This window comes from Rousettus aegyptiacus, unplaced genomic scaffold (genome assembly GCF_014176215.1).
Source record: "Rousettus aegyptiacus isolate mRouAeg1 unplaced genomic scaffold, mRouAeg1.p scaffold_m13_p_2, whole genome shotgun sequence".
NCBI classification, from domain to species: Eukaryota; Metazoa; Chordata; class Mammalia; order Chiroptera; family Pteropodidae; genus Rousettus; species Rousettus aegyptiacus.
In genome coordinates this window covers 121,981,648-122,003,987 of record NW_023416295.1, presented here as the reverse complement: position 1 = coordinate 122,003,987, position 22,340 = coordinate 121,981,648, and the positions used below count along the sequence as shown (strand labels likewise).

The following is a 22,340-nucleotide window of genomic DNA, read 5'->3' as shown; positions in this document are numbered from 1 at the left end:
AGTCACAAACGTTTTGAATACCCCAGCAATCTATAATGGGTTTTACTGGCTCTGGCTTCCTATTTCTAAGTCATCTCTTCCCTATTCCTACTGGTCCTTAGCTTTAACTTCCTTGAGCTTGAGAATAACCTACTTCTTAAAAAAGAAATTATTTTCTATCAAAAATATAGCTACTAAGATGGGTCAGCAAATTTTCTGTAAAGGATCAAATAGTAAATATTTTTCGCTTAGCTGGTCATTTGGTCTTTGTTACAACTACAGCTCTGCCATTGTAGTAGCACAAAAATAGCCATAGAGGATATGTAAACAAATGGAAATGGCTATGTTCCAACAAACTTTATTTACTAAAGCAGTCATGGAGCTAAGTGAACTGTAGTTTTCCAGCTCCTACTAAAAGGTATCAACCCCTAATTTAGTCTTTCTTATAGTATAATCCAAAAAATGAATGTGTTGAGAAATGAAAATGTTTAGAGTCAACAAGTCCTACTAATTCCACCTTCTTAATATTTCTTGAATTACTATCTTTATGCCATTCGCAACCCTTATCTTTTACAGTTGGCTCTATATCCCTCTGTCCACTTTTTTACTCGTCTATTCTTAATCTTCCATATTTTTGCCAAAATACTCTTTCTAAGTTGTAAGCCTTATGATTTCCTTTTCTAAACATTTTCTGGTTTCTCAATAAATAATATAGTCCAGGCACCTTAACACAGCATACAAGTTATGGTTTGACCTTTTGCCAGTCTTCCATCATCTTTAGATTATCCTTGCCTTGTGATTTGCACTCTTAACAGAACCAAATTGAACTGCTTATAGTGCATTAAACATATTCTACTATTCATATTCCTGTGCTTTCCTGTATACTGTTTATTCAGTCTTTTGTACCCTTCTTCCCAGTCCCTGCATCCATTCAACAAAAAGTCCTTTTAAACATCAAAATATTCAAATTAACCATTTCATCTTATCGTGTAATCTAATCGGATCAGATTATTCATTCTTCAAATTCCAAATTAGATATCACATCATCTCTTCAATCTTTTCTGATCTATTTTTCTCAATATCTATTCGAGATACAGGGTTTTTCTACTGTGGAGAAAAAGTTACTCCCTTACCTTCCATAATGATTTATATATGTCTTTTGTATAATTTATTATATTCTTCAGTTATTTATATGTTAACCTCCCCAGCAAAGCTATGAGGCCTTTGTTTTGTTGGACTTTCCGTCTTATTTATTTTTGTTTTTACTTTTGGTACCTAACAGAGCATGGTGCTCAGATATATGGGAGTTTTGGTTTTGTTCTGTTTTATTTAAAATCACTGTTGACATCAATAATATGATACAAGTTGTTAAAAAAAATTCAGAGTAACAGTGGGAAATTAATTTTTAGTAAGTGCCTACTTGATGTCAAGTGTTATAAGACGATGTAAAAGCAGTGATTTTTCAGAGTTATTTAGCCATTATATTCTTAGATGAAATCTTACAAAATCTAATATGAATTACAATTAAAAGGAGAGTTACAGGATTGAAGCTAGAGTGAAGAACTTGGAACTCTACTGCCGAGTCTTAACACTCCCCTCCCCTCCCTAGCCAGCCAACTCCTTCTTTCAATAGACAAACACCTCTCATCCAGCAGGCATTGAGATAACTCCAGGAGTTCAGCTTGAAATATATAGTATTATTTAACTATTTTCAGTGGTCGATCCTATGTAATGGCTATTATTCTCTACAACAAGTACATTAGAAAACTGAGTCTTAAACAATTTAAATAATTTGATGATAGGAATGCATTTACCAGATTACAGATGACAGAATAAATTATTTTACGTAGAATAAGATTAAATATACTTGAGGATATTTGATCATTTGAAATAGCAGTGTTTCCAAAAATATGTATTAAAATATTTGTAACAGTTATTTTCTGACTAATGACAAACTAAACACTATTCTGGACTTGATTGTTTTCTTTTACTAAAATTTAAAGTATCCTTATTAGGAAGGTGAAACAAAGATACAAATTGAAGAGTTTGCCTCCCCAAATTAGTGGTCTTTATCTCTCTCCCTTTCTCTCTCTCCCTAAGAACATTTTCATCCTGAGTTAAAGTTTTAACCATGAGCAAAATTTTATTCAGAAAATTATACATTTGAATAAAGGATTAAATTTTAACATTCTGATGTCTTTCCACATTAATACCTGTATTGTGAAAACATAAACTTTTACATACAAATACTTTAGGAATTTAGATGTTATGGTTAAGCTTTTATTATTTACCTGATTCTTACTTCAGTTTTGGGACCTTCCTTTAAAAATCAAACCATAAACAATGATATTAAATGCATAACTTTGAAATTTTCTGTAGCTAAATTGTTTTGTTTTTTAACTGATTTAAGTCCTCTAAATCAGGTATCCCCAACCCCTGGGCCGGTGGACCAGTATCAGTCAGTGGCCTTTTAGGAACTGGCCCTCACAGCAAGAGGTGAGCGGCAGGCAAGCTAGCGAACCTTCATCTGTATTTCCAGCCACTCCCTAGTGCTAGCATATGCCTCAGCTCCACCTCACATCATCAGGCAACAGGTCCCTGGTACCAAAAAGGTTGGGGACCACTGCTCTAAATGACTATAAAGTGTATATGTACTTATGTATATTTTATATATGATATCTACATAGTTATAAGTTGCAGTAAAGGGAAACTTTCTTCAGTAATTCAAAATTACTCACTAAATTCAATTTTATAAATGTAAAAAAATATAAATATATGACTATCAGAATGCTATCAGAAAATCGAGGATAATGATTGTCTGTGACAGATAGGGAGAGGAATATGATCAGGGAGGGATCAGTATGCTAGGTACACAGTGTACTTATTCTTTATATGGTATGTATACTTCATATGTTCATATGTGTTTTTTGAATGTAAGAATTAACTAATTTTTTAGACACTTAGTATTTTAATTAGCATACTTTTTTAGCAACATGGTTCCATGATTTTTTTTACCGAAGTTTTATTGTTTGTTATAACAATATGGAACAGGCTTACATTTTATCTGGTTAGGATCCAAATGCCAGTTTATAAACAGCCTGAAACATGCAGTCACAAAAATATATTACCAAAAGTATGTAGAGTAGGTTACAAAATTGCAACTTTAAGAAAAAGATAATGAGACTGAATAGGTAGAATGTATTCAAATTTGCAATACCTTGAATTTTATTTCATGACGTAATTTCCGTTTTATAGTCTGTCCGTCTTTTCCCCCTATTCAAACCTCCCCCCAGCCCATGGAAATTTAGATATTAGGTAACTTCTTATTGAGAATATCACAGTTTTTTGCTAATTTAATTGTTTCTGCTTAGTTTTTCTTCTTTGCACAGACTCACTCATAGCAAAAACGAGAAGAAAGACTTTTTTTACTGGAATATATAAGGAAAGATTCTGGGATGTTTTAGAATAAAGAATAGCTCTGCATTAGCCAGTACTTTTCGTTTATTAAAAATGATTTTTGTCTACCTTAACCATGCTGCTATAGAGAACTTCAGTCTGATTCTCACAAATGTGATACTATCATTTATGTATTAAAAGATTCTATTTACATGTTAATTTACATGTTAATGAAATGAACATGAATTTCAAGACCCCAAATAAATTATGTATAATCTATAATTTGGGATTATCTGTGTCATTATTCCTTACAGCTTATGTAATAATAGTTAGCTAAGATCATACATCAGTATATTGAATCACAACCATAGCCATTTAATGAGCATCTGTTTTTTTTGCTCAGAACTAAGGTTACAAGTGACAAACAGAAGAGAAATAGAAAGCATACTCCTTAAATTCAAGGAGTTTGTATTCTACCTACTTGGCTTAAACTTTCTTATACATAAAGTCATATAACCAACTGTGTTCTCCATAGTTTACCTTCTGTCCTTCTGACTTAATTGCTTGCTTCTTATATTTGACTTCTTATGTTTTTGTCTCTTTCTTACCTTTGGAATCAAAATGCAAATACTTCTTCACCTTGTCTACTGCGTCTTTTAAGTAATCACAAAGTTATTTTCTTAGTGAATTCAGCTAATCTAAAACTATTTTAATGTCAGGGTTAAGAAAAACACTCCTTTATTGTGTCATATTTGCAGGTGTTAGTGATAGAACAGAAAAATGAAGATGGAACATGGCCAAGGGGTCCTTCTACACCTAAGTAAGTGCTCCCACTTTTTATGATTTATTGAATGATTTTGAAGCCTTCGCGATAAAGACATCTAGAATGATAGAAGAATGTAATTGTATATGGCACATATATATACCTGTGTATTTTAATATTCTCAGTATGGAAATTATCTAAATTTGCATTTAAATTAATATGCTGTTACTAAAAGGCTTCCAATTCAAATCTCTTAAAGAATGAGGTACAGTATAAATGTTATAAATATTGTATTACTTTGTCTAATACAGTTAAATCACTATTAAACATTTTGTTTAATATTTTGTTTCAAGCTTGTTTGTGATATTTTTCAAGTATTTGTTAAAAGATGTTCGTTATCAGAATGATTCTAATGTGAAAGTAATATTTTTATGTATTAAAGTAAGTGTTTAGAATATAAAAGCACAAATAGACATAAAGGAGTATAAGAATTGCTTTTGATAGTAAATGAGCGATGAAAGAATTAGAAATCTTTTTAACTTTTCTTGAATTACGGTAAGAACACTTAGCTTGAGATCTACCCTCTTAACAAAATTAACAAATTTTTAACCTCATAATACAGTATCATTAACTATAGGTGCTTTATTGTACAGCATATCTCTAGAATTTATTCATTTTGTATAACAAACTTTATTCCTGTTGAACAGTAACTCCTTATTTCTTCATTTCTCCAGCAACCTCCATTCTATTCTGTTTTTATGAGTGTGACTAGTTTAGATACTTCATATAAATAGAATTATGTAGTGGTCATCCTTCCATAACTGGCTTATTTTACTAAGCATAATATCCCCCAGGTTTATCCATGTTATCACACATGGCAGGATTTCCTTCTTTTTTTTTTAAGGTTGAATAATATTCCATTCTATGTATATGCAACACATTTTCTTCATTTATTCATTCATTCATTTTTCATGGACATTTAAGTTGTTTCACTATCTTGTCTTGTGAATCGTGTTACAGTGAACATGGGAATGCAGATATCCCTTCAAAATACTGATTTTGGTTCCTTTGGATATATACCCAGATGCGAAATTTCTGGATTATATTGTAGTTCTTTCTATTTTTAATTTTTCGAGGAATCTTCATACTGTTTTTCAAAGTGGCTGTATCATTTTACATTCTCACCAACAGCGTACAAGAGTTCCAATTTCTCCACATTCTTGCTAACACTTTTAATCTTTTGTTCTTTTGATAAAAGCCATCCTAAAAGGTGTGAGGTAATATTCATGGTTTTGATTTGTATTTCCACAGTGATTGCTGATGTTGATTGAACATCTTTTCATAAACCTTTTGATAATTTGTATGCTTTCTTTGGAGAAATGTATATTCAAGTCATAGGTCCATACTTTTTAATCTGATTATTTGGGGGTTTTTTTGTTCTTGAAATGTAGGAGTTCCTTATATATTATGGATATTAACTCTTTATCAGATATTTGGTTTAAAGATTGGAAAATAAGACCTGAATCTATAAAACTTCTAGAAGGCTCCTTAGGAGAAAAGCTTCATGACACAGGCAATGATTTCTTGAACATGACACCAAAAGCACAAGCAGCAAAAGCAATAATAGACAAATGGGACTGCATCAAACTAAAAAGGTTTTGCACAGGAAAAGAATCAGCATAGGAAAAAGGCAACATATGCAATGATAGAGAATATTTTTAATGATTTTAGAATTATCAGGGCCTAGTACAGTTTTAGGACCTTCAGAGTACTTAATTCCTCTGATTTCAGTTGTTATAAAAGGTCAGACAATTAAGATACTGACATGCTTCCTCTTATTGAACATATGCCCATTGTAGTGTATTCTTCCATTTTCTTTTTCATAAGCAGCACCTAAAACACAGATTTCTGGACCCATCATAGAGATTTATATTATGCTGGTCTTGGATGAGGACCCTGGAAGCTGCTGCCAATGGTGGTTCACATGATATATATTAAGAAATATTGCTTACAGAATTTTTCAAAGTGTGAACCTTAGGTTAGACCAACAGCATTAAATCATCTGTGAGCTTATTAGAAATGCAAATTCATAAGCTCCACCTAGTTCTACTGAATCAGAAATTGTTGGGATGAGTCTAGGAAATCATGTTTTAACAAAATAGGCGATTCATCTACCACCATATTAGCTTTTAACAATTTTTCCTTGACTTTTGATGCTCTGTGTACAAACTGCTTATGTGCTAAGCAGTATGAGCACCCAAGAGATCACAGGTTAGGGATGTTTATTTGTATTCAAGATTTCTTAATAAAATAAGTATACTATAGATTTTGGGTATATAACCTTTATCAAGTTAGAATTCCCTTTTGTTCCTAGTTTTCTGATAGTTCATACACAAATGCTATTTAAAAAAATTTTTTTTGGATTCTAATGAACTATCATTTGGCAATTTATGACATGTTGTTATATGGTTATTTCTCACATTTTATAGTGAATGGATACTTTTTATGCTTTAATATTTGGGTTCCTTATTAAACTGGTTGATTCAGTGAAGAATGACTATTGTACTTCTGTGCATCTCTAGGATAGTAGTACCTTCATTCACCAGTATTTATTGCAGGCGTATGGTGTCTTAGCTATTATTTAAAATATTGTGTTTCCTCCTACAGAAGCAAGTACTACAGTTGTTTAAGTAAATAAAAATAATACCGTACCAGCTGACAGAGAAGAAAATAAAAGAAAATATATAATTAATTCGGTCTTTCAGGTGAAAGTCAATACTTTTAAGTAAAAAAGATCTCTCAGTCTTTGGTACCCATGGTACTTTTCTAATGATACTTTAGAAAAATTTTAACCCCTTCAAGTTTTTTCTGTTTTGTTTCATTTTCCAGAGATGTTGGCATCAGGTGAAAATAGTCTATTAACTTTTTTCTGTATGGTTTCACTTAGGTGTAGTTATTTCAAAGAATGCCTTTGAGATTATTAACATTATAGAAATAAGTTTCAAATTTTGCAGTTTTTCTGATAAGTAAAAATTCCTCTTGTGAAAGTAACATGAGAAGTTGATTTAATTCAGACATTTTCATTAATTGCTCAAAAATATTGACAAATGTGATTAAGTATCTGGTGGAAAAAAGTTAAGAGTCATTCATTGATGATTGTGAAGAGGCAGTTTTCATGGGCTAGAAAATAACGAGAGAAGACACGAAAATCAACCAGCTAAGGCATGAGAGGCTGAAAAAAAAAGGAAAATGAAGCCAGTAGGTCTTACTCATATGTTCTCCTTCTGTCATTTATGTTGTTCTGATTAACAGAATTCCAGATTGATGACTAAAACACTAAGAATAAACAACCTAGTGCAGTATTAGTATTTTTACAGCATTCTGTTCCTGAGGACACTGCTTGGAGAGAGGGAGCACTTTATAAATAAAACCATTGCATGCTATTTTTGGTTAGCTTAAATAATAAACATGTAGGTGACTCTGCAATATTCTTTTGTTCGTTTGTTTGTTTTTACACTATTTCAACATTGTACTTGTTTAAATGCAGGTAGAAAAACAGCAAATACTTCTTTAGAATTTTTAGAGACTAATTCAGTCTAATTTGCATATATAATTGCAGGAGTAACTGTGTAAATGGTTTAGAAACATAGACCTATTTGAAAATTATTAAAATATATCTTAGGAAACAACACATTTTCATTTTAATGAAAATTATACTGAGACTTTACAAATTTATGAGCACAGTAGTCTCTGCTTATTTGAAACATCAGTAGATTTATTTAGGACAGTTTGTTTTCATACTAAAAAAGGTATCCTAGTTCACAGAAAGTGCTCTCTTAAAGTTTCTATGAACGTATACGAATTTGTTACCAATTTTAACCTTGTTCAAGTACTGGGTAGGGAATTGAGAGATTTTGGTTTCTGAAAGTTGAGAGGAAAAGCCAGCTTTTCATTCCTTGTTATTCATCCATTTTCATATATGCAGATTTTCCTTTGAAAAGCCAAAAAGGCACATCAATTAAATAAATTTTTTTATCATCTAAACATTATACTTTCTTATGTGGAAAGATAATGTATAATCTAGTACCATGTCTCCATGTTTTACCAAACAGAGCATGGTCAAGTTCATAAATGGTGTTAAATACAGTATTTAAGGGTCATTTCCAAACTTAATTGAAGTAAGAACATTTTGAGTCTTTTTCATGTATAAATGAATGTAATTTAAGAGTACAGTTCTCATATAGATGCTTGATATTCACAGATACTCACAAATGATTTGGGGTATCTCATTTCTTCCTTTCTTCCCACGTTTATTCCAAATGAACAATTTAAAATAACACATATAAGTCAAGGTTACCTATATGAATAGGTATAGAAATCAGGACAAAGGTAAAATAAGCAGGGTAAGATGAAGCCGGAGGAGAAATTAGTTGGGAAGAGCAATCTGCAAATACATAGACTTTTTTTGGATGCTGATTCAAACTAACTAACTGGGAGAGAAAGATACTTTTGAAACAGTAGGATAACATTGAACATGAACTGAGCATTAGATTGGGAATGACTGATATCACAAAAAGACCTCTTATTAGGGGTGCATTTTTTAGTACTTACAAGTAGAATTATGAATAATTGTGAAATGATTAAAATAACAAAAACATAGGGGAAGAGAGGCTAAGGAGATTATAGATAAAACAAGAGTGGCAGAGTGTTAATATTTTAAGCTGAACTACTGATTTTAGATATATAAAGTCTTATGTATGCTTAGAAATTTCTATAAAAAGTTGAAAATAAAAAGAGATTTTAATTTTGGTGCTGGGATTCATAATGGCTATAGAAAATTAACATTTCCTTTTTTAAGTGGAATGCTTTGTTATGAATGCCTTACATTCTTAAGAATTCTTAAGGACCTAAAGAACTATCATGTGGGTTATATCTATTGGTACCTATATTTTAGAAATTAAAAATAAATTTTTAAATATCTATAAATAACAAAAACTAAACCATTATATTTTGACATAAATAATATTTTTGTGAAAAATAACTTTTCTAAAACAAAATTTACTGAGAATAGAATTGTTTTACAGTTTTGCAAATTTCTTTACTATCTGAGTGAATAGAAGACAGCTAAATTCTCATGTGCTTCAGCATTCAGTTTATTGTGATATATTGTTTGGGTTTAAGTACATTCAGCCTCACACAAATGTGTACTTGGAACAGGGAGATTTTTTAGATAATTGGTACCACATCAAAACTTAACCAGTGGCAGTTTAATGATAAAAGGTTAATCGCAATATGGAATCTGAAATCATGTCAATGAACTTTTTATATGTTACATTAAAATCTATCATCTGTAACTTCATGCAGTAGAAAATACTGATTCACTGAGTTATGCAGATATTTTTAATGTTGACATATTTCATTATACAATATTTTTTTAAATCATTTGTTTAAACATCACCAGTTGTATGAGAAAATTAAATAGTGGGACGCTATCAAGCTCACAGTGTAAAAGTCAAGTTTTCCAAAGTTTTATTTTTTTGCTTGTACAGTTGAATTTTATCATTGGCAACAAATGCTTTAAGTTGCTTTCCTTGAAGTAACAGACTCCCTTCATGTTTTTTTGAGAAAGTATCTGCCAGATACCCTTTTGTATAAAAGAGTGAAAAGAGCAGTGTCATGAAAAGAGTTGCTAGTTTGCTTGAAATTCAAATAATAACACAAGTCTTTTTCCTCAGGACAATCATGTTACTTCAGTATGTCGCAGATATGCTTTATGCAAACTTTCTACTTTGTTATACAGTATTGAAAAGTTTAATTAAGGGTAATGATTTAATAAAATCAATAATTTTTGTTTTTTTCAATATGGATATTCTTAAGTGAAACTATTTTTTACTGCTGGGGTGGGGGTCAGGGGCATGAGGGCATGCAGTGAAGAATACTGTATATATACTCTAGTATATAGTTTGGTGTTACTACTATAACTCACAGTGGAATGTCAGCGGTTTTACCCACCTTTGCTTTTGCACTGTCAGTGCAAATATCTACCCAGAAAGAAGTTGAAGAACACTTAAATCACACAGTGGTGTTGTTATGAAAGCAGTGCTGACTTCATAGATGGCTACTCCAAAAGGGTCTTGGAGCCCCCTAAGGGTCTATGAACTGTGCTTTTGAGAACTACTTCCTAAACATTCAAGACATGTTGCCCTTGCATACTCCACTTTCTTAGGCACATCTGTATTCTCACCTTCATTATTTTATAATCTCCTAAATGACCTTCCAATCTTCAGTCTCCTTCTCTTCCTCAAGAGTTTAACCTTTCTAGAATACAAATCTAATTATGTTGATACAGTATTAAAATATTTCAACATGCCCTAGCACAATTGGATAAAATTTAAATTCCTTCATAGAACATAAAAGATCCTTTATTATCACACCTACCTTACTAACTTCTGTTCCTATCACTAGATACTTCCTTCTCTTTCAGTCAAGCTGAATTTATTGGTAATTCCCTAAACATATCATAGTATCTGTCTTGCCATACATTTGCATGTGTTTTTCTTTCCACCTGGAATACTCTCATTTCCAACTTGCACATTATTTTAAAAATCCTCACATGTTACTACTCACAAAATTGTTTTGTTATAATTTTAAAATTTATTGTAGGACTTACACTTTTATCATTATTTTGCTTTTGTGTCATTTCCTTACATTAGTTTGTGAGCTGTTTGAACTCAGGGACTGTATCTCTTTGTATTTCTAGCATTTACCCAAGGGTGAGGCATGTAGGAATCATTTAATGTTTGAGTGTTTTAATGAATTTCATAGAAACTTCTAATGCTGTCCTTGGGGTAGAGTTACTAATGAATAGTAAAAAGGCCACAGATGGGCAGGAAAAAAAATTGTGTGTGTTAGTGTGGGTGCCGTGCTTGCCCGCACGTGTCAGCTACTTTACTGGATGAAGTAATGTATCTTTATTTCCATAAATTTTATTATAAGTAAAATTCAAGGGAACATTTAGTTTATATCTGTGTTCCTGAAAAATTGTAATGAATTGAATTGAATTATAGACAAGTAGATTGCATTTTGAAAAAGTAACCTTAATTCTTTATATCTCAGTATCTAATATATTTAGTTTTTTCTAATTTAGTAGTCTTAATGTGAAGTAAAAAATACCAGGATACTTCTATATTTCTATTAATATTTTATAAACCTGAAAATATTAGGTTTATAAAATTTCCTTTTAAATAGGTTCTCTACCTTTTTCATATTAAAACTTGATCGACTATATTTTGTGTTTTGAGCTTAGTATAACAAAAAATTTTGTAAGGGTCTTCTGTCAGAAAGGTACCTAAATAATAGCCTCACTTAATGAAATCTACCTATATGCAACCTGCATCAACAAAAATAAAGAAAAAAATTTACAAAGGTTTTATAAAAAAAACCTCAAAAGTTAAATAAAAATTTTCATATGTAGAAATTTTATTGCCCTTCATCTAGTCTGCATTACAAGTTTGTAGATTTAGCGAAATCCAGATTATTAAAGGCTGATTTTATAGATTTTACTTTCCTGCCCATTGACCATTTTATTGTTCATTAGCACCTGAGTAGAAGAAATAATATAATTTTTAAAAACTAATCTCTTTGGGCCTCACTAATTTAGAATATATGATGACTGAGATACTAAACTGAAAATTATCTTTTTACAGACCATGGCTAGGTGTTTGTTGCCTAGTAAATTAAAATCGTTTACAAAGTTAAAACAGAAATTGAATCTCAGAGGTCTTTAAGTACTTTATAATGGATTTGTTGATTATCAGTTTTGCCTTCAAAGTATATTACCTGATTAAAAGCTAATAATTGAGTAAAAGCTCATAGTTGAGATTTCTCCAAAAAGATTCTGAATTAGTGACGTATATAACATATAGTCAGAGTTATGTCTTTTCTGTTTTTGCAGAGATAACTTTAGCCAAAAATTACTTCTTGGGATTGTTTTTGGAATTCTCTTATATATTCCATCCCTATTGCCATACATTTTAAAGAATTGGTAAATCCTCTGATATGTGTCGATGTTGTATATAATTAGAATGCCATGGTACCTACTGAGACACAAAGTGGATTTTTTTTTTACATGCACCCTTAAAAATTAGTGTTTTAATTCTATTGATTTAAGGAAATTATTGATGGTAAAATATTCATAATGGTTACCTGAATTCAGAAATGGGTGTTTGGGGGTTAGTAGATTTATAGGAATAATATCAAGTTGTATATTTAATTTTATAAATTTCTTTTGAAAATAATTCCCTTTGTAACATTATTTTTTATATAAAAGAATACTTCAGAATTTGAAAACCAAAAGATATATAGTGATTTTGCTCATAAATCTGTTTTCCAGCATTCATTTACTACATACATTGTCATCTGTTGGTTCTTTTCTTTATTTCATAATTAATTTCAAAATTCAGCATTTTTTATCTAATTTAACATTTTCATATTTTTAAAGGTCCCCAGGTGCATCCAATTTTTCAACTTTACCAAAGATCTCTCCTTCATCTCTATCAAATAATTATAACAACATCAACAACAGAAAGTAAGCACCGAATCTTAAAAACTCTTTGTTTAATTGATCACCCTACTGTGGTTGCAAAAAAATCTCTTGTTATCTAAAATTTAGGATAAAAGTCTTAATGCATTAAAATTTATTTTCTTTTAAATTACTCATCAGTTCTTTGGGAAGTAACTTCACAAGAAAGAAAGCACAGTTATAAACTTCTTGCTTTAATACATATAGTACAATAAGTTACTAAAAGAGAAATAAAGCACTTTCAGAATCTTACATTCTAAATACTAATTATTGAAATATGTTAGAAATCTGTTAGATTTCAGTTTTTTAGAAAGAGTATAAATTTCAGATGTCATTTTAGAACCAGATATATAATAACCTACATGTATATATATATATATATTACATATATATATGTAACCTACACACACACACATACACACACACAGTATTTTTTAAAAGCATGTATCAGTGATTCGCGTCTGAAAAGCATATACAGAGTTTTACATTTATTAAAATGCCAATCACTTTTTTAAAAAAAAGTTCAGAGAAACAGTTCCCTTGCCCCATCATGAATAATACAAAGGGTCTTGGAATTCATAAAAGTTAGTGAAAGTATTTGTATGCTTTATTGCTGAATGAAAAAAAAGTTGAAAATCACTTGGGCTTCACCAGTACTTCTGACATTGGTATTTTACCTTGAAAATTGTCATGCATTTTATCTTATAGAAAAGAATAAAAAGAACACTTTTATTATTTGTAATTAGTCCATTCAAATTATGGGAATAACTTTAATCTAGAAGTGATTATCTTCTTTATTTCTTAGATATATACATTGTGGTTTATACATTAGATTAACGATACTTATGTAGTTAAATATTTGTACTACTTGTCCAGTTCATAAATGGCATCCAATTATCCCAAAGAAAACATTAAAAAAGACTAAAGCTATTTGTGAAATAATCTTTAAAATAACATCATTAGTTGAATATATGGGTTTTCCCCTAAAATTTTTATTTTTGGTGGGGGGAGGGAGGAATTGACAAAATTATTTTAACATGCATCTGAATGATAAATACATGAAACTAGTCAAAATAATCTGGAAAGGAAAAACAAGAGAGGGTTAATCCTACTAAACATCACAACCTTACAAAGATGCAAGAATTAAAATAGCATATTACTGAGCTAGGAATATCCTGCAGATTAGTGGACTGGAAAACACAGCCCAGAAACAGATCTTTATATATAAAAGAGATTAATGTGGTCAGAAGCAATGTAGACTAATAAAGAACGGGCAGGTTATCCAGGAAATGTTGGTGGGAAAATTGGATTGCAATTGAGAATTTCTCTTTAAAACTTTAAATTAAATTACTTTTTAGGTCAGATACCTAACAATTTAAAAGGCAAATAAATGGGAAAAAATACTTGTTACAAATGACAGATTAAGGCTGAATATTCTTAATATATCAAGTTCAGAAAAATCATTGTGAAATTTTCTAAGACAATTAGAAAAATGGGCAAATGATGTCCCTGGACAGTAAAAAATAAAAATTAAAATATATAAACATTTTAAATGTTCAAATCCACTATTAACTAGGGATATATAAATTAAAAGCATTAAAAAACTCTATTCATTTTACCCCACCTCACTCTCATTGGGAAAAACTCAGTGATGAATATCTGTTCTTAAAGGATTCTGTGTGAGCAGTTGGGGAATTAGTCCAACTTTCTAGTAAAGAGTTTGCTGTGTATCAAAAAGATTTAAAACATTCTCTTATTTTAGTAATTCGTAAAAAGATATGTGTAACAGTTTAATAACATTACATTATAGTGTAAATATCCAAAATTGCAGTGTAGTTATGTTTTTTCTTTTTAGAAATGTATATCTACGGGTAAAGAGTGAAAGGAAATATTTTCCTTTAATCTTGTTTATATAGTATCTTATAATTAAATTCATTAAAAGTAATTTTTTCACAGGAGATAAAATATTACTGTGTTTCTACCAATTGCAGATGGTTCCCATGTTTATTATAAAAGAATTCAGTTTCAGGTATATGTATTTATAGTTATTCTTTGGAGAAATTTTCCACACTGTATTGAATATGGACCGTATTTTGACCAGAGTTGCTATATTAGTATATGTGGTCCGGTGTGTTTCTGTTTCTGTGAAAATATGACAGTAAAATCTAATATCAAAATCTCTGACTGCAGAAAACATTTAGAGAAATTGGAGTGCTTTCTTAAGTTTAAAACATGATTAATAGCTCTGCTCTTAACTACATTTGTCTATTTTAGGCACTAAAATAGTCCTTTCATATTAGGAAACTTAAAGCAAATAGCTGCTAAGGTATCACTGTACTTGAAAGTAAAGCTTACTTTTCTGAGTAAGGAACAAAATTTAAACATCTATAACATGGAAATTTAAATTAGAAAAAAAACTTTGCTAGTGTGGTAATTATATGAACAATTATTTCACATAAACTTTATTTTTTAACTTTCCATTCAACTTGTGGAAATAAGTAGCAGCTTAAGACTTCAGATGGAAACAACAAAGTTTCTTTAAAAATATGTAAAATGGGTAATGACCTTTTTATATTATATTTATTTTTGAAACTACATGTATGTGGAGATATTCTATAAGTATAAGGCATATCTTAAAATCAGTATAACACAAGTTTGTGAAATTTATTTACAAGTTAAACTGATACATTACTGAGATAGAACATTTTCATTTCCAAAAATAAGATTATTAGTTGTAATGGTAATAACAAAGTGTACCACAAATTATTTAAGTTTAATAAAGGTTTTTTTGAGGACTAATATTATGAAGCACCAGTTGCCAGAATATTATTTGTTTACCCTATGTGGTTATTTTACCTGTTACTCTATACAGTATTTGTTTTTGCCTTAATTTTACTTTAAGTACATTTTTAATATATACCAAATTCCTTTTTTCTATTCCCTACATTTTTCTCTAGCTGCATTTGCTTTGATATAATATTGCCTTTAAAAACTCTTCTTAGTACATTTATTGTTTCAACTCTTGACATTCCACATCAAATCACTTCTATTTTTCTGTTAATTTAAAATTTTTTATTTGGAGTAGAAATGATTCCTTGTAAGAAATTAAGCTGGGAAAAGGAACTGGATTTTGGAGACTTCCAAAGCCAGCTAGCCATCTAGCTCTTGACGAGCTACTTGCTGAAAGTATCATTTCATTAACTGCAAAGTGAACATAATTATAGTTATGAAGATTAAGTTATAGATTTATAATATTTATAATCTTAAATGTAAGTGCTAGTTGAAAAGTCAATTTAAAATTTTTATAGAAAAGTAAGGGCTCACTTTTCCAAAAAAAATATTGTATTTAAGATGATAGATTTATAATACAGAATTAATCTATTATAGTATTAAAATTCCCATTCAGATTACTGGCAAATTTATTTATTTTTGCAAAGTAGCATAGCTTTGTAGGATGAGGACTAGTTTATAATCTTGAGGGGAAAAAAAGAGCAAAAATAGTCATGAAAGAATAGAAGCTGTCCTTAGGGCCTAGGTTTCTACCTACTTTGTTGAAGTATTTAAAGAAATGATTGCTGCTTTTGGTGTTTTCCATTACAGACTTTAATACTTGATTTAGAAAGCACAAAATGCTAAGTGACCAGTTAAGATACTACTATTAAATCAAGATACTATTAAAATATTTTCATTTCATCAGTTTTCATTCTCATTGAGCATTTAAACTATCTTAAGTCTCTGAGAAAAGGTTATACTTACCCTGTCGCTTAAACTAAAATGTAGTTTGCAAATAAGTTTTTTGTTCATGTCTCAGTAAATAGGAATCATGACCCCAGCAAATTCCATACTGTTGCCCCACAGAAGAATAGAACTTTCACTATCCATTTGTGTTATGTATGGGAGAGACAGATATCTGAATATATACTTGTGGAATAAACATATAAATGTGCTTTCAGTCTTTTCACTTGCGTGTGCATGCACGAGGTGTGTATGTGGGGGGGGCATAAGTATGCATTTGGGCATACTCTTCCATGTGTACTTGTAGACTGCTTAAATTTTATGATATTTTTATAATCAAAATATCTTTTTTCTTGAATATGTAAATTACATAGAAAATATAGGCCTTGCCTTTTTTGTATTATATATAGCAGACCTTGATTTTTAGTACTTATTAAAGAAATAAAAGGAAAACAGGATTCACTTTTTTCATTGCATGTCTTCAAAGTTAGATTCAAGAATCCAATCATCAGTTACTTGAATTAACATATATTGAATTGCTGGGAGGTACCTTGTACTTTATTAGTTACCAGGAATATAAAATAAAATATGAATTCTAAAGCTAATGATCTGCAAACGCCAAACGGTGCTTAAATTGTATTTGTTTCATACTTCCTTTTTAAAGTTTAAAACAAGCAAAAAGCTACATGACTAGCAAGTCTGAATTCGAATTGATCAAGGTTGCATTTCTTTGGGCCTTGCTATTTTTGTTCATTCTCAGGGTGGATAGTTTTTAGGTCTGAGAGTCAGTCTTTTTGTTTGTGGTGGAGGGTGGTATTTTCTTAAAATGGCAAATGTGTGTGTGTAATTTTTGGTTGATGTGGTTTTGTGCATTTTATTTAGCGTGTGTGTGTGCGTGTGTACTAAAGGCTTAGTTAGGATAGGTAGTGGTACAGTTCACTTAAGCTGTTAAAATAATAAAATGAGGGTATAGAAGTTACAAAAAAACTATTTGAAATTATAAGTAAAAACTTTTAAATTATCAGGAACAAATTATAACCAATTGAGATTGTCAGTTACTGATTCATCATGTTTACTTGTAACACTTTTTTAGTCACATCATCATTTACTTTTAGAAAATGACCTTGATTCATTTTCAGGATTATTCTAATGAATAAAAAAATGATTGAAAGTATTCTTTTGAATTATATCCAAAGTATCCATCATAAATATAAGATAACCTATTAAAAATTAGAGGAGAAGGCATACTTTTCCGTAAAATTCTTTTTTTTTATTACATGCGAAAAGAAAGAGGGATCGTTTTAACTTACTGATTGACTTTTGTCCTTTCTAAAAATACCCTGATTCTCTAAGTTTGAAGATTATATAGTTTTTTTAAGATTAGTATTATACTAATAATATAAATTATCCCGAGATTATTTTCATCTAGTTAAATAAACTGCATTAGTCTAACTAGATGAAAGAAAGCCAAATAATGCTGGAATGTACTTGCTTAGAGTCATTTCATTTTTGCATTTCTGATCATTTAGGCTTTTTTCCACATTCAAATACTAAATTTTGTTGGTACAGCATAGAAACTATAAATAGAATCTTCCATGCATCCGAACAGTGATGTCACAGAGGCCTTGTAAATCTGTGCTCTCACCTGTAACTAAAGCACAACTCTTCCTGTTTCTACTGTTCTTACTCTGTTAACAGTAGCAGGATGTGAAAGGGACATAAATGAAATGATTTATTGCTGTGGGTGGTGTTTAAAATCTGAATGTTTTAAATTTGATGGAGCAATGAAGAATGGAGCAAACTGCGAAGCTGCTCCAGTTAATCAAGGGTAGAAAGATATAATAGTGGTTTGTTTTGGTTGGTGTGGTATATGATGGAGTGATTTTGTTGATTAGATGAGGAGTATCTTAAGGGAGTATTTTGATTTAGGTTCATGTCTTTAAAAAAAAGTTTAGTGACAACCTCACATAGTTTTAAAGTACTCTCTTGGCTGCATTATGAAAAATATTTTTTGTTTTCTTCCAGTGTGAAAAACTCAAATTATTGTCTCCCATCATATACTGCTTATAAGAACTATGATTATTCAGAACCTGGAAGAAACAATGAACAACCAGGCCTCTGTGGCCTAAGTAACTTGGGAAATACGTGTTTCATGAACTCAGCTATTCAGGTAGGTATTTCCAAACAAAGTGAAACTCATATGTTTCATGGAAATCAATAGAAGAAGAGTAGAGTTGGGTTTTACATGTCAGAACATGAGTATTATATGGATTTTGAGTTTCTATTTTCATGGAAGATTTAAGCATACACATTTGACTCATTCATTCTAGCGCTGGTAGTAGAATATCACTATCGTGTTCCTTAGTTAGGTGGCTTGTGACTGATTACCCCATAATAGAGGATTAAATAGCATTTTATGCAAAAATATAATTCCAAACAGAAAACCTAGGCTTTCTGAGAAGAAAAGAAAGCTAGTGAGATCTCTATATATTCAGTAGCAGTTTTTTGCTTTTTTGGACATTGGTAGGAATGTTAGTGAATATTTTAAGGTCACCAATCCTCTAACTCTAAATAAAATTATTTTTAAGTCCTTTTTTTTCCCCATAATGTGAAATTAAGATTTTAAAAAATGGAAAATTTTATGAGCCTCCTTTTATATGCATATTTTAACACATTACTTTGCCTTAAGGATCTTTAATCTGGGGATATAAGAGATCACTGCCTTTTCTTACATTTGTCTCCATGGCCCTTTCCTTTTCTGGCTACTCTGTCTTTACTCTCTTTCAATTTAACTTGTAAAATATTTCTGTCTTTAATGGATTTTGAATTAACAAGATCTACATATATTTTAACATATTTTAATATCACTGTATGTCACTATGTATAAAATTAGATCTGGGTATTTAATTCCTCTTTTACAAATGAAATTCTGTTTCAAAAACCCCAAATAATGATATACTATTTTTGTTATTGCAATTTTAATGGATTTTTTGGTCTTTTTATTTATTTATTTATTTATTTATGGCAATTTTTTTGGCAAATTTTTATTTTTAAATCTGCAACTATCTGTTCTCTATTAATATTTAATGCTGAATCTCCTGTGCACAGGAGGCAACGTCCAAAGATACAGATTAAATACAGAGTGTGGATTGATAAGGATATTATCACAAATCTTGTTGACTGAGAAAAATATAGCAGTTTTCACTTTCCAGAATTCTAAATAAATCATTTTGTACATTGTCTTTAATCCAGTTGTCTCCCAATTAACCATTATCTTTACAGCAATCTTGGAAAATTAGAATTAAAGTGTCATAAATCTGTAGCCCAGGAGTTGGCAGTCTTTTAGAAATGCACAAGGGGTTATAACTGGTTATTTTCTGATTTCTTGGTTTAGAGTTGAGCCACACAGGAAATAGCTTATCTGCTCAGGCAGATACTGTGTAGGTTAATAAACTCTTCCTTTAAATTTTCTTTGATGAATAATATTGTTTATACTCTAATGTGAATTACTTTATTCAAAATTGTTTTTCTAGAATCCTAGCATTAGTTAAATAAACTTTTAAATTTTTATCTTTATTTTTCTAGAAGACGAGAAAGGGAACTTACCTGAGAAAAGCAACCCAAAGCATAGTATGCTAATGTTATTTAGATAACAAACTAAAAAGTACATGGGTGCTTACCCTTCAGAGTTAGGGACAAGGTGGACACATTATAATTTTGTTTGGATAGCTGTTGGACTACCCTTCCTAATCACTGAAAATCATCTTTAGTGTCATCTCTAGAAATGTTTTATGTAAATGGTGGATACCAGAAAACCTTGTTCTAGTATTAACAAGTCATACTAATTTTTATATAACCCATTATTTTTACACTGCCATAACTACTTAGGTTCTAGAGTAAGCTTGAGGGGTTTTTTTCTTTCTTTCTTTCTTTTTTTATTTTAGTCCAGAAAACCAGTGTTGGTATTTTTTCATAAAGATTAAAATATTTTAATGGCATAGGCATTAAAAATTTGAGTCAGAAGAAAACGAGAATATTCATGCTAATCATGGGAGGATCTGGCTTGCATTCAGACTAAATTCTTTCTAAGGCATTATTACATTCTACTTTCCTATGCCTTTGATGTAGTCTGTTGTTCATGTTAACTGCCGTTTCTCAAAAATGAGTATTAAAGTTAAATCTCATAATCAGCTATGCTAAGCTAGTTTTGGCATTTGTTTAATTTTCTTATATATATGTTTTTAAGGAATCATAAAATTCACTTTATCAGTTTTTTCTATTCAAAGCAATTTTATTACAATAAATTGGTAGATGTAATGCTGACCCTCTCTCTCAATATATTTCACCCTTCACATGTTCCATTACAATTGAGTCAGAGCCATGAGGGTGAGGTTTGTTAGAGTAATAGTTTGTTCAATTTTCTAGTAATAATCGTAAAGTACAAAAACTTTTTGATGAAAATTTCATGCAAGTATTTTAAGCGGTGGGTATTATTTTATATCTGTATCTTGGTTGGAAACTGTATTTTCTTTAAAATAAAACTCTCCAAGAAAGTTGAAGAGAAAATAATGAGTTTTTATTTTTGCTACTTTTGACTTTAAATCTAGATCCAGAATTAGAAAACCTAATACTTTGGTTTTATTTTCTTAAAGTTCTGTGATTTTGAATTGATTTAAATGTAAGCTCTCAAGCTGAAAAGTTATTATAAGAGGGAATACAAAATGGTGACAGTAGCCTTTTTCCTTTGTTTCATAAATGCACATAAGTTCTTAGGTCTGTAGATGAAAATCATAAAAGATAATTAATAGAGTAGTTATTTTAAATAATTTTTAAATACTGTTTCCTCAATTATGCTTTTTTCGTTTCCTTATAATTTCTGTGAAGTTGAAGACTATATGAAGTTCATAAAATAAAACATTTCTAGTGATAATTTAAATTTTATGTAATTTCTTATTTTAATTCAATAATCCTAAAAATGTAAGTGGGCATTTTAGTACATCAGACATTATAATTATTGATATATCTAAAAAAGTGAGTGTGAAAAGCATACCTTTTCTTTTTAATGTGAGAATGGGGTATGCTTAACCCATCAGTATCCTTGAAATTATATAATCTTTTGATTGCTCATGATTAGAAACTAAACAACAGTAATCCAAGTGTGATTTAATTTTATTGTTATTCAGTTTTATTATATTGTTATTTAAGATTTCCTCTGATGTGATGGTATGTATAAGTATTACATTTTTCAAATGAGTGTAAAAGTGCTATATAGTTTGAATTTTATTAAGTTAATGCTTAATGTCAAAAATGTGAGATACTTTCGGATATAGATCCTGACCTTTTGAAGATTGTAGTCTAGATATTGTGGTTTTCAAATGTTTCCTTTTTAATATGGAAAAAATTATTACTGTAAAAAATTTAATTGTATCAACAATATTTAAACAGTTGTTGTAAAGTTGCTTTGGTTGGGTGAAGTGCCCAGAGTTTCTTCTGCATTCTTGTATTTTACTTAATAGCCCTAGAAGCGTTCTCATGGTATCCCAGGACTAAGAAATAGTTTAAAAACCATATTCTGGCTAGAAAATAAAAACAATAAAAATTGATAATATAGGTTAGAAGCACAGACTGTGGAGTTATACTGCTTGGTTTGAAAACATGTTCCTCCTACTTATTAGCTGTGTTACCCTATACAGGTTATTTCCAGAACTCATTTTTTCTCCCTAGTTAAGGAAAATCATGGGACCTGTATCTTAGGAGCTTTGTGAGGATTAAGTGAGTTCATGAATATAAAGCTTATAAGACAGTGGCTGGCACATTATAAGTAGGTACATATTAGCTTGATATATTTTTTCTGTTTTTAAATTCATGGAGTTAAGCAGAGTGACT

The 22,340-nt window shown here is 30.2% G+C and overlaps 1 protein-coding gene across 4 annotated transcripts in view; it reads left to right on the top strand.

Annotated features, from left to right (window-relative positions):
- USP15 (ubiquitin specific peptidase 15) overlaps positions 1 to 22,340 on the top strand; it is a 104,360-nt gene that overhangs the window by 44,826 nt on the left and 37,194 nt on the right. For 3 of the 4 annotated variants that reach the window (XM_016150747.2, XM_016150748.2, XM_016150751.2), the window contains 3 exons: positions 4,134 to 4,195; positions 12,639 to 12,725; positions 18,480 to 18,624. In XM_016150747.2, the coding sequence (XP_016006233.1) occupies positions 4,134 to 4,195; positions 12,639 to 12,725; positions 18,480 to 18,624 (294 nt within the window). The remainder of the gene's footprint in view (positions 1 to 4,133; positions 4,196 to 12,638; positions 12,726 to 18,479; positions 18,625 to 22,340) is intronic. The other variant, XM_016150749.2, reaches the window with a different exon arrangement.